The sequence below is a fragment of the Astatotilapia calliptera genome, chromosome 10, assembly GCF_900246225.1.
Source record: "Astatotilapia calliptera chromosome 10, fAstCal1.2, whole genome shotgun sequence".
NCBI lineage: Eukaryota > Metazoa > Chordata > Actinopteri > Cichliformes > Cichlidae > Astatotilapia > Astatotilapia calliptera.
In genome coordinates, this window is record NC_039311.1 from 16,339,247 (window position 1) to 16,352,402 (window position 13,156).

The 13,156-nt window shown below is 40.2% G+C and overlaps 1 protein-coding gene across 4 annotated transcripts in view; it reads right to left on the reverse strand.

Annotated features, from left to right (window-relative positions):
- LOC113030261 (T-lymphoma invasion and metastasis-inducing protein 1-like) overlaps positions 1-13,156 on the reverse strand; it is a 50,862-nt gene that overhangs the window by 14,948 nt on the left and 22,758 nt on the right. For 3 of the 4 annotated variants that reach the window (XM_026181517.1, XM_026181515.1, XM_026181516.1), the window contains 9 exons: positions 12,702-12,887; positions 10,599-10,745; positions 10,324-10,398; positions 7,642-7,812; positions 6,302-6,406; positions 5,240-5,321; positions 4,895-4,981; positions 2,826-3,038; positions 1,746-1,879 (listed from right to left, as the gene is read on the reverse strand). In XM_026181517.1, the coding sequence (XP_026037302.1) occupies positions 1,746-1,879; positions 2,826-3,038; positions 4,895-4,981; positions 5,240-5,321; positions 6,302-6,406; positions 7,642-7,812; positions 10,324-10,398; positions 10,599-10,745; positions 12,702-12,887 (1,200 nt within the window). The remainder of the gene's footprint in view (positions 1-1,745; positions 1,880-2,825; positions 3,039-4,894; positions 4,982-5,239; positions 5,322-6,301; positions 6,407-7,641; positions 7,813-10,323; positions 10,399-10,598; positions 10,746-12,701; positions 12,888-13,156) is intronic. The other variant, XM_026181518.1, reaches the window with a different exon arrangement.

Consider the following 13,156-nt stretch of genomic DNA (forward strand, 5'->3'; position numbering starts at 1 on the left):
GAAGTGACAAGCGTATCAGAGGGAGAGTGGATGGCACACGGCCTGTCCCAGCAATCACTGCGTCGACCCTGATCAGTCCAGACATAATCTTAATTAGAAAGTGATGCTGTTCACTCACCTGTCTCCAGTTCAGTGTTCCAGAACGCACACTCGCACCCAACACGTACTATGTGCACATCTGTTAATGTGCCAAGACACATACACACTACATTTTGCTATGAATACGGTGCTGCTAATGCAATATGCTGTCAGCACCACAGAAAACTGTTATCGGAGGAAGAATATGGTTATGATTACAGTGTTAAATCCGTAGGATTCACAGACTCACTGTAACCATCATGTTGGGCTTATATATGCCCTATATATTATGACTGTGACAACAGAAAATCCACTGAGAATCTCCCATCTTTTTAGACCAACACTTTTTTTCTGGTTTCATGTGACATGCAGAAACAATTCAAAGCAAAGTAATCAGAAAATCCACACACGTTCCTGCATTTAACAGGATCTGGAAAAATTACACAAAAAAGAGCATAAATCAACTGTTGTGTGTCTGTACGTATTTAACTGTGTCTTGCTACTACAAGTTTAAAAGAAACTGAAGCGGATTATTGTGTCATTGTGACCCCCTGTGGAAATGACCCATGTGGTCATTGCCAACAATGCCATTTCACAGTTATTCAGTGACCCCTATGTGGGAAACTACAAAATAAAGAAGGTCAGTTTGTATTCTGCATCATATACATGCATACATATCCTTATGGATTGGCATAGATTAGCAAATCACTAGCTCATTAAAAAGGTATAGTTAAACACCACAGTGTGCATCAGAAACAACTAATTGTGAGTTTTTCAGCAAAACAATGTTCTTGGATATTGTAGGAGCTGAGATAATAAATCATTCACGCAGAGGGAAAGACAAACTATTCTGGAGAAACACACTGCATGCCTAAAGAAATAAATAAGAAATTTGATATTACAACATTTTTGTGACAGCCTTTTGCAAAAATAACCACACTGCTGTTTTGTTATGTGGCGTTTTACACACACCTTTTTTTGTATGTGTAATTTTGCCCATAGTGTTATTCCTGTATATAGTCCTGTATATAACACAAACAATAATTGGTGTATGTTTTTTTTTAATGTTAAACTAGATACCTTGTATATAACATATAACTTGGATACATTTGGTTGTGTAGATAGTGATGCATTTTTTACATTGTTTGATCAATTGTAACCCAGGGGAGATGAGATCATAGTGCATCTTTTCTTTAGAAGTCTGAGGAAAAGCATCGCACATTAAGTATCATGCTAGGGCTTACTGGTGTGCCGGTCAATCACTTCTCGTATCTGCTGAATTTTTTCATCCAGCACTCATTCTATTGAACCTTTTATCTTTGTTCAGACTTAGTTTGGCAAACTCTTCCTATATAAAACATGAAAGCAAAGCGACTGCTGAAATTTGTTCAAACATAAATCCAGCCTGTGTTGGATTGTTGATCAAATGATTGTGTTTTCCTTTGCTGTCTGGCATGAAATGTAAGAAATGTCCCCGAAGATGTCAGGCTGCAAGATGACAATGCAACAAATCAAAGACTAAGAAAGCTAAGACTAAAGCTGCCAAAACATCAAACACTGAGCACCAAAAACTCCATCCTCTGTTGGGCTAAACTGTTATTTTTGCATGTCTGAATTTTTTACCTGGCTTGGTGTGTGAAACTGTGGCTTTGTAAAACATATCTTACTTTGTATCCAGTCCCAATGCAAGTTTTATCTTCCGGATGATCCCTGTGGCTCTGCAAGGACAGACAAGGTTCCTCCTCATAAGTATCATCTGGGCTCTCCAGTGGCAAACCTGACACATCATCCAGGATGTCTTCTACAAAAAGGACAAAAGGCAAAGCTGACAAAGAAGACTACACATACACATACCTATACCAAGCTGCTTTCATTTATTTGTGCACTTCATCTGCATTTACTTTGAGAGCCTGGGTGAGTCTGGCTGATTTTTAAAAGGTCACAAGTATGTAGTCGTAACTTTTTAATGAAAATAATAATTTAATAGCATCCTCTTTGTGTTGGATTAAAGTGACAGCAATTAAAGATTCCTATAACCTTTAGTGTTTCTTATTATGATATCACTGTTTAGTAAAATTAGTTATTATTCCTTCCATTTTAAAGTCTCTGTGCTGAAGAACTCTTTTATACACCTGTGTCCTCAAAGCATGACATCATCAATAACCTCCATCTGGCTGCTTAAGTGTTTTTCTCTCCATCTGACCCTTTGCATATGGCATATCCTGCATGATGACAGCTCCACGCTGCTGAAGGATTCATATTAATATTCATATTGCTCCGAGTTCCAAACAATGCCAGCTTGTCAGGCTGCGCATTGCAAGTCCTGGTTTATAAGGAATACAAATGATGCCCTTGCACAAATAAAAAGAGCAGGTCAAAGGAAGGATGGCGGCTGCCTGCAGGTTAGTTATCAGACAGCATCCATGCATAATTAGTAGATCGCCCTGTTCACCTCACTGCATGCAAAAGATGTATCTGAAACCTCTCTTTTTCACCACAGAAAGTTGGGTTTTAGAGGGTGAATGATCACGCAACACAAGATATGTGAATGCAATGCTAAGGACAAAAAAAGGAAGAATCATTTTGTTCTTTTTCCTTTATTGTCATTCATTCAGAACTATGCATGTCTAAGTAAATATGTCAGTATATAAATATCAACTAAGAAAAACTGCTTACATGTAGATTATTTTAAAAAGCAAACAGCTTATTCAACTGATCCCCAAATCTTTTGAGACAGGAAACCTTACCTTGGCTCTGGGAAAAAATGTCTGTGGCTAGGTTTTGTTCCACATCAGAGCGCCGGGGTGGACAGGAGCACACCATCCGAGGATCCAACTGGGGCAGGGTGCTGATGCTCAAGGTCAGGGTTTGGTTTGTAAATGCAGACATCATGTCATCCTTCTGGAGGGCAGATGCCTCTTTACCATTAAGTAACAGAATCTCATCCCCTGCTTTCAAACCTGACAGAGAATCGGGCAAAAAAAATGTAACAAATGTGAAATTTCACTAAGCATATGGTAAAAAACAGTTTAAGAAACAAAGTCAATATGAAATAAATTATTGTAGAGAAAGTTTTCAAACAATGCACAGTCAGTAAAAGCATTATCTGTGAGTTCATGACCCAAAAAACATCCAACCAACAGCAGAATTCCTATGGGCCGCTCAAAAGCACTGCTCACAGATGACTTATGTAAACAAAACTTTTGCACCATACTTCCCAGCAGCACCTCGGAGACTAATCAGGTGCTCCGAGATGCAAATGTGTTCCATCACATCAAAAATGCATCCTTCTATGATTGCTTGCCTGAGGCAAATACTGATCTAACAAGACGGGGTGGGTTTAAGAGGCAAAGTACAATGTCTGTCTATTCCTGTCCTGTCCTGTCCTGCCCACTGTGTGTATACGTTCTTCATGGTACAATAGGTGAACAAACAAAACACTGGAACATAGCTTCAGTTTGAGCCTTGCTCTTTGTCTTGCTGCTCCTCCTCTCAAGCACCTGTGCCCCATTCTGTTAATTGAGAATCATCACTCAATCAGCAATCCAATTAGCAGCTAACCTTATCAATAAACCCAATTGGCTGTGACAGCTGTTTAGAGATGTAGCAGCAGCCTCATCTCATCTAGTAACACACAAGGGGATTTTTGGACATGTTTTGACTGCAGTCATCTGTGAGTATGAGCTTATCTTCCTATTTCAGTCTCATTTTAAATTATTTGCTGCAACAGAGACAGCAGCGACATTATTCAGTAGGATTCTCATAGAACAGCAACACACAGTTACATACATATAGACGCATAAGGCACACATTTAGCCTTAAGTTATGACCTAGTTGTCTGAAATGTGAAGTGTCAGCTGTAGCAGAGGCTTTATTGGGCAGAGAGAGATAACCCCTCTGGTCATATACGGCTGCGTGTGTATGCCTGTGTGCAATGCATGGATGTGCCTTTGTGTGTGCTGCTGTGTGAGGAGGGGAAACGGGAATTACAGTGAAAGAACGAGAGCGGGAGTGAGAGAGAAATAGACCCTTTGGGGCTCCTTGTCCAGTGCTGGCCTGGTTTCTGCATGTACCCTGCAGAAAATCAAGCGTGATGTCTTTCAATTCCCCATTCACTCTCTGCACTGTTAATAAACCACACACATACACACAGGCTCATCACAGTGTTCATGTGGACCCACTAAACTGCATCTAACTCTGTGATTCAGCAGAATATCGTGCCCAGATTGCAATAAGATGCTTTGTCGTATGTGGATGCTTCAATCTTTTTCTACTTCTAACATCAACTGAGTCCTGTGTCTTTTGGCAGCCTGCTAAGATAGCAGCTTTCAGATTGCTAATACACTAGAGGGCACAATCTCACACTTGAGTAACCTTGGTCTGACCCTGGGGCTTAGTTTTGGAGCATGTTATTTTCTATACATTAGTGTTGTATCTACCAAGCAGCCATATGTTTCTCAAACCCATTAGAGTGTCACTGTCTCAGTTAGAAGATAGGGACCGGTGAAGGGGGGGGGTTGATCTCCAGACCCAGCAGTGCAAAGCAGAGAGTAGAATAGAAAACAGCCACAAATCAACGCCTTATAAAATCTCTTTGTTCTTGTTTTATGGTTTGTTTGTTTTTTTTATTTTATGGATAAAGGTTTTGGAACGTCATGCCTTCAGAATAAAAGCATAAAAACATCACTTTGGCCATTGTTCTTGACTCTAGCATCTCTTGGCTGGGAATGCGTTCTCTATAAGCATCACTTGTAAGTGTGCTACAGTAACGGGTTAATCTCCTTTACACATGTCAACGTATGCATAAAATGTGTACCTTTCGCTGAAGCCATTCCTCCTGCTTTCACTTCAGTAACTTGGAGCTGCTGCACCCCATCCTCCTCTAAAACTGCCACAGAAAAACCTGCAGACATAGATAGTTAGACACAGAGAAATTCATTTAATTCCTTCGGTCGTCTTTGAAATATTTCTATTTGACAGCGTAAACTGCTGTATAACCACAGCAATTAAATCCACTCCATATCATGTGTGCCCTTCATTTGGGTAATTCCCTTTTATTCATTAACAAAGCATGACTAGATGAAGTCCATTAGAAAATCAATTTGAAACAGAATTTATGGGTGTGTCAAGAACTGACTGCTATTGTCAGAAATAAGCATACCATATCCGTTGTTGCAGAACTCGGCTTTGTCAAACTGGACGACTTTGGTACTTTTGGGATAAATCTCAATCTCTTTGTAGAGCTGTAAACACACAACAGCACATATATAAATAAATAATTGTAATTAAAGAGAAACAAACAAATAGAGATAGATATATCTATATATAGGGGAAAATGGATGGGTAGCAGTGTTGTTGGACAGATAAGGTCAAGGTCATGCTGTTGTTATTAATAAGAAATGAACAGGTTCATGTATTATTCTGGCTCCTTAGCCAAGCAATTGTATCTGAAGGTTGTGGGGTCAAAATCCAGGTCAGGGCTATGAAGTGAGTGGGTGCTCAGACAAGACCCTGAGCTCACAAAAGCCTAGAACATGGACACAGCTGTGTGTATGCAGCAACAGACAGGAACAGAAGTCCGCAGTGTGTAGTAGCCTTCGCTGAGGAGAAATAATAACGTAATATCATAGACTAAGGATGAAAGCGGGTGAAATGAGTCACTGATCAAAGCAGGAAGATAAAAGAGCTCTTGAGGAAAAGAGCGAGTTATAAAAATGATTGTGCTTTGAGAAAGATTTCAGTGTATCACCTACAAGGCGCAATCAAAAAGAGGATTTGTTTTGGGGTTTACAGCAGATGAATAATGCGGTGGTGGTGGGGACTTTCAGTGAGTGTGACTGTTCTTATGCTAAATAGACGCACACAAACACAAACGGCGACTTCGTAGTGCACACAATAGACTTGAAATGCTACTTTGCATAATTTATAGTTTATGCAATAGTGCTTCTTTTCCATCCTGGTGATTTTGTATGCACGGCAAATCAAAACGGCAACCAACTCATGAAAAATGCACAAGCATTCATCCATATCTGACAATAAAAATATGAATAAGAAGATGTCAAATCCAAATAACATACTGCAATAAACTTAGAATCACACAAACAGCATAATAATGTGTGCTGCATGTCTTTGATTAACTTATATGGATATTTAAACCTAGGATATTCACCTGGTTATTACTTAAAAATATATATCTAATGTGGCTTAGTGTGTATTTCCTCACCAGATCGGAGATGTCCTCTTCAAATGTGGGAACATAATAAAGTATTTGGTTGTCAACCAGCACCTTCAAACGCAGGTAGTGGCCAGAGGGATCGATCTTATGGGTCTGGGGGCAACAAGAACATATTACTTGTACATGCGAGTACATGTTTAAGCTTTAAAGTATCTGGTGACTGGCAATAAGGAGAAAGGTAAAGAGAAACCAACATAAAGTGTGTCATTAAAATGTTATGCCACCGCCTACCACAGATACTTCAAATTTCAGTCCACTTTGACATCAGTTCAACAAATGACTGGAACTCTATTCAAAAAGACATTCCCTATATTGAGTTTTAATAATAGTGCTGGGGAATGCTGTCTAACATGCTGGTCCAAAATCATGGACGATGATGATGATGGATGCTCTGCTTCACTCTGTTACGTTTGTGACTTGCATGCACATTTGCGTCATTAGGCAATATTACGCCTATTATGTGTCTCTTGCTGAAGCCAATTAAGGAGAAAAGGTAATGAAGTTAAAACAAGTGATGGACTGTGAATGACAGCAATATACAGTGTATCCTGAAAGGTAAGAGCATTATTAAAAGATCTGTGACTCTGTGAGAACTGTCATAGAAGTAGAACTGAAAGAACTCGGTTACATTCAAATTCATATATGTACATTGAAGAAGACCGTATATGAACCGCTGATAATGTGCATCAATGTGCTGTCAACAATGACAGCTGACAGTAATATGGCAGATCTTCATTTTCCTCATATAACTTAATGGTATTCTGACCTCTCTACAGGGCTGTGTCTAATTTCTTAATACCTTGGGGATTGCCTGTGTTTTGAAAAAGCTGTTGAGAAGAATTAATTGCATTCCTAGCCGCTTGAATGCTGTGTGTGTCATTCTGCGTCTGCAAGCTAGCAGGTAATAAAGCTGCATATTGGAGGTGGGTGACAGACAGCCACACTTCCAAAGCCTCCAAATCACAAATGATTTAGTGATCATAAAATCCATTGAGAATTTGCTAATTAATGATGATTTATCACATGAATCATGACATAATTCTCTCAGCTGCCTTTACAGGTTTGAAGTATCGGTGACTGTATTGGTATTGGCAATATTGGCCCTGTATTTACTTTGGATCAATACTAAAATTTGCAGTATTATAAAGTGCTACTGTGTATGCAATAAAAAGAGGAAACATTGTGCAGTCTGTCACTTTGCAAACTGTCAATCTAAAGTACATCAGTGTTACATTGGTGATTATATGCAGTGCACTGTGTAAAATGCATTTCTCTTATGTGCAGTCTCTGGTAATGCAATATTATCAATGCTGTTTTTAATGGCCCACCTTGCAGACAGTGTTCAAGACTTCCAGTGTTGTCTCTCCGGGCTGTATGACGGCCAGGATGGGCTGGTTGTTCGGCAAACACACCCAGGAGGGTTTCAGGTACTCAGGAACCCAAATATCACTGTCTACATTTTGCTGAGGAAGACTTTTCACAGAAGCTTCTCTCTCCTTCTGAAAATAAAAACAAGCACAGACACTCAGCAAGTTTAAGTTTATGCATCTTTGAGCAGCTGCAGTGGCAGAAAGCATAAACAGACAAGGCAGATTTAATGCAATCGTGAAACTCACAAACAGTAATTCAGTAATGACACTTGTACTGCAGTACAAGCTTTTTGCATTGCATGTAGCACATGTTATATAGCTTACACTTGCATTTTTATGGGTGTGTTACTGTTTTTAAAGCATAATCTGTAACCTTTCGGCCCATCAGTCTGACCTACAACAATCTGGCAGCCTTGTCAGCCGCCTTGCTGGCTTCTATTCCCCCCATCTGTAATATATCTCCACCTATCGAGTAACAGCATCCACATTTATTCTTTCATTCTTCTATCACGCCAGCCTCCAATTAATCACTGCCTCTCCTTCTGGTGCCCTTTCCCCCTATCTGTACATCATTCCATCAGCTCTCTCCTCCCCATCTTTCATTCACGCCATACAATCTGCCGGCAGTTAACAATCAGGCCCGGTGGTCCCTGTCGAAATGAACTTCGACTTGGCTGTATCTGTACGCGTGTGTGTCTGTGTGTGAATCTGCGTGGTAGAGATAAAGTGAAACAAAGAGGGAAACAGCCACAGTAAACTACATGCAACAGCACATTTTTATATTCACAAACACAAACAGGCCACATGCGCAAACAAAATACAGACGCGCACACATTATCTCAGACAGACAACAGACTGGGGGGCCTGTAAGTAGTACCTCCCCCAACTCCCTGAACTCCCAGTCCTGCTCAGCACCATCTGGCTCCCCTCCTGGCCTATCTAGGATGCCTCTGCTGGAGGGTGGTGATGGTGTGTGTGGGGCGGCGGGGTTCTCAGATCCCTGCTAAACTCTCCTTTCCAGCTTATGCTAACAAAGGGATTCCCCAGAACAAACAGCAAATTAAAGCTGGGAAAGTCAATCAGATGTGAACATTTGGAGCTATTCTTGCTGGAAATGCTCAATGAGGAAAATCTTTGCCACTGATAAAGCATTTCCAGCTCTAGTTTACTGCCAACTACAGCACGTTACATCTTATGCTTTTCTTTACAGTCATCCCATACACTGCCAGCTGAAGCCTGGCGTGGGTGGAAAAAAAAAATTGATCTCTCTTTGTGCCACTGGGGGCCTGCACTGCCAGAGCAGGTTATTGCTGCAGACTTAGCTTCTGTCTGCTTCGTTCAGACTAAAGCCTATCTTTTCTCTTCTCCTCATCTCTGGTGCTTTTTACCAGTGCTCATAAAATATGGATCCAGCAGGCTTGTCCTATACAACCTATGTGCAACTGGACATTTTTCCTTAAAATTCATATAGATTTGTCACATACTGGAAAACTACATTGATATGGTTGTCTTAGGAAACATGTTTTTCTTTCTTATGATATATAGCTAATTATTTGCAATTGTGTGCAAGTGTGGTCAGTACAGCAGTTACAAGAGAACACAGATGGTGTGAAACCAGCGAGTCCTATGGTAGCAAATGTCTGCATATTTGTTGAAACGTCAGAACACTAATGATGTGAACATATCAGATTAAATTTGTCTCTGTGGGATTAGCAGACAGAAAATCCCTCCAGTTGATAGCCTTTTTGATACTGATAAAGATGGAATTGCCTGAAGCAAATTAAATAAAGGGACTCTGTCCACACTGCTCAGAATATTAAAAAACTGCTGCAGAAGATGACAAGGGTTGTTTATTCAACACAAATAAACCTGAGCATTGTCCAATGACGCTGAGAGAGACACAGATATTCTGCCGCTTTTAAAGCTTTATGAGTCTGCAAATGTCTCCAATCACTCTTCATCGAGGAGAGAAGCAAACGTCTGAAAATATTAAAGCAAGGGCTTTAAAAACGACCTAAAAAAAATGCTCAATGGTGCAGAAGGGTGCAGGGATTTTGTGCTTTCCCTTAGATAACCCACCCTGCAAAGAGCCAGAGCCCCAAAAGGATCTTAGTTAAGTGAAAGGAGGTGGAAAATCTAGTGATGTAGCTGGCCTCGGGGTCTTAAGAAGCCCATTACCCATTATACAAGAACAAAGATTCATCTGATGCTCCAGTGATTTTTCCTCTTGGTGTATGCAAAAAGCAAACAATGAGAAGAAATGAGTCCACAGCCACACGAACTCTGCTGATTTGTGGTGAATACCAAACTAATAAAGGGAGGAGGAGCTTCATGTTTAGCCTAAGGGAGGTTATTACTGTAAATGGTGCAATGTGGTTGTCAACTCCCTTTAATTTCTTGATGGGAAATGATTGCACTGTACAGCAGAAGTGGGAACACGCTGATACTGGATTATATGTATTTAGCACTTAATTTCACCCAGTGAGGAGACGTTCAGCTGCACTATTACTTAATGTTCAGCAGAAACAGCAAAACTGCTTCATCTTCTGGAATGTTAAAAGAGGGCAGACATAAAATATTACATCGACAACAAAATGTAATCTAATGTAGGTTTTTACACAAACAGAGTTAAAAGCTTACAGATTTTTCACTGGAGGAGTCTTCGAACACCTTCTGCAAAGACTTTCTCACTGGCTCCGCCCCATCAGCAAACACCTGCAATAACACAAAGCACCGCAAAATTAAAACACACATAAGTATAGTTATTACTTTGACACCAAGAAGCAGTTTCAAGCATAAACTTACGAACACACAATATTTAGCTGCAGTAGTATTTATATTTATTCACCAAAATCGAATTTTACAGATTTCAATTAAACATCAAGCACTGCAAAGTCACTCAAAGTCAGACGTACCTGGTCAATTGAAGGGTGTCCTTTGCTCTTTCTCCTAGATGCGGTGTCCAGACCCCAGAGTGAGGAGAAACGGCTTCGACGTTTACTGAAGGTGCGAGGGAAAGGTTGGTTCCGCCTTCTCATGCTGCTCTCTGTACGGGCAGACACCTGTGACAGTGACAGTTACAGAAAACACAACAGAAATGAAACAGACACCTTTAACACCCGAATGAAAACAGTTTGACACACAAAAGCAATCATTTGCAGCAGCTACTGAATACTTTCAACCTCTAATCCCCTTCAGTCACCTACGACTTGGCACAGGGAAACTTTTCGTTCCCGTTTTTTGACTTCTCTGGGTTCAATCAGAGCTCAAATAGTATGAGCAACTATGCATTACACTAGTATAGAGCTGGTCAGACATCAGACACGTACACTTCAAACATAACATCTTAAACCACTTTTTAGACTCATCTTCTCATTCCCCACATGAGAGGCCTTTATACTGTTATTACAGCCCAAATCTACTGTAGAAAGTAAATGAAGGAAAAAACAGAAATATTGCTTTTGTGACCAAAAACTTTGAATACCAGAGCTGAGAGAGAGAACAATTATATTTCCCTTTAGGCAAGACAAATGAGTTCATTTGAATATTTTTGCAATTCATTAATTAGTAGCCATGAACAATTATTTTAATTGCATTTCATTTCATTTCAGTAGTTTTGCGTTACATGTATTTATAAATGTGATTCTCCTTATAAATATGCCACATTTATCATATTTAAGCGATGCAATAATGACATTTCAAATTAGTCAGAAGGGATGTGGTAATAAATAGAGTAAAAAGAATATGAAAGGGACAGGAGAGACATAAAAAAGGACGGTATAAAATATGGCAGATAAGGAGAAGAAGACACTGAGGGAGCGAGACACAAAGAAAGGAAGTGAGGGTGTAGGCAGTAAAAGGAGGGGGAGCAAGGGCCAGAGAGTGTTAAGCCTGTTTGTGGGAAAGTGCCTCAGGGATGCTAGCTTGCTAAAAGAGTTTGTATTGATCGACCAATCACAAAAAACACTGTCAGTGCTTGATGTTGTGTGTGCGTGCTAGTGTATGTTTGGCATATCCGTTACCTTGCTCGTATAAAACTGCTCTGTAGAGAAATGTTTTCCATGTTTTGCTCTTCGTTTTTGCTCTTTCTTCTTTGGATGATACTACGCAGAGCTTACAGCTCAATGACACACAATCGCATAGAGATCAGGTTGGGTTTCATTCTGTACATTCTGCAGCACTGAGATAATAACTTGGGTTTCAGAGAGGATTTATAGGTAGAATGTTTTGCTTTCACTTTTCTCTCAAGCTTTTAGGATAGCGTGTATGTGATACATTTTAATATGTGGTGTGTGTTTGCTACCCAAGTCTGAATCTCTGAACCTTGTTAAAGTAAACCATCTATGTAACCTTAGCCTTGAGTGTTAGGCTTAAGAGTCACAGCTGTTTTTGCACACTTAGAATAAAAAACTTGCATGCATCACTATGACAGAAAGCAGAAATAATGCAGGTGTTCATTTCACATTTTTGATGCTACCAACACATCAACTTTGAGAGCTGGCACTTACTTATATCTACTTAAATTCCATCACTTAAACAAAATCTTTATAATGAGAAAATTATTGCTATAATTCACTTGTTCACCAGTTTTAATGTTGTGGCTAATTGCGTGTTACAGATAAAAACTCACTCCACTTTACAGCGCTCATGCTAACTTTGGGCCTGAGAATCAAACCAGCATACCTGGTTTGTTCATTTGTTTCATAACCTTGGGGTATATGGCAGTATCTATTTCTTTGAACATTTGTGAGGCAAGCAGAAATTCTTGCTTTCAGTAGGCGTATGTGACAAGGCACTCACAGGCAGATAAACACACCCACTCTTCAAGCTGGGCTGTTATTGAGGGTCGACAGTTGGAAACCTCTCATGCAATCTCTACACGGAACATGTAGAGACACGTGAGTCTGACTTTTCAGGTTTGGATTCATGAGCTCCGATCAAGTTTACTAAAAAATTGCAACCTGAAAAACACCTGGAGTGAATAGTCAGATACCAGCACTAAACATGTCTAATCATACCAGTGCATGGAAGGAGGAAACAGAGAAGATCCCCAGTCGTCCCATGGCAACTTTTGTGGGACGTGACGCGAAGCCCAGGAGGCGTTTGGGATTGGGAGGTTCACCGCCCTGCAGACTCGCCAGGTAGCAGCGGCAGCGGAAGAGATCTATGTGAAATCTCTCCAAGTTCTGCTCCCACAAGAAGATCTATAAGCAGCAGAGATTACAGAGTAAAAAGTCATGCGTGTGTGATTATGCAATATAAACAAACTTTGCTGATGAGATCCAGATTTATTCAGTTTTATCTCTAATGAGAACAACAACAAAAAATAAAAAGATAAAGAACCGACGCTGTGTTAGGTGGTTATTCGGCTGTTTCAGGAGAAGTGAGATGTGGGAGTACTGCAGCCCCTGTGGAGAGGTATTACTCACCAACACAGCCCCCACCAGTTGGTGACCTGCTGTTCTACGTGCAA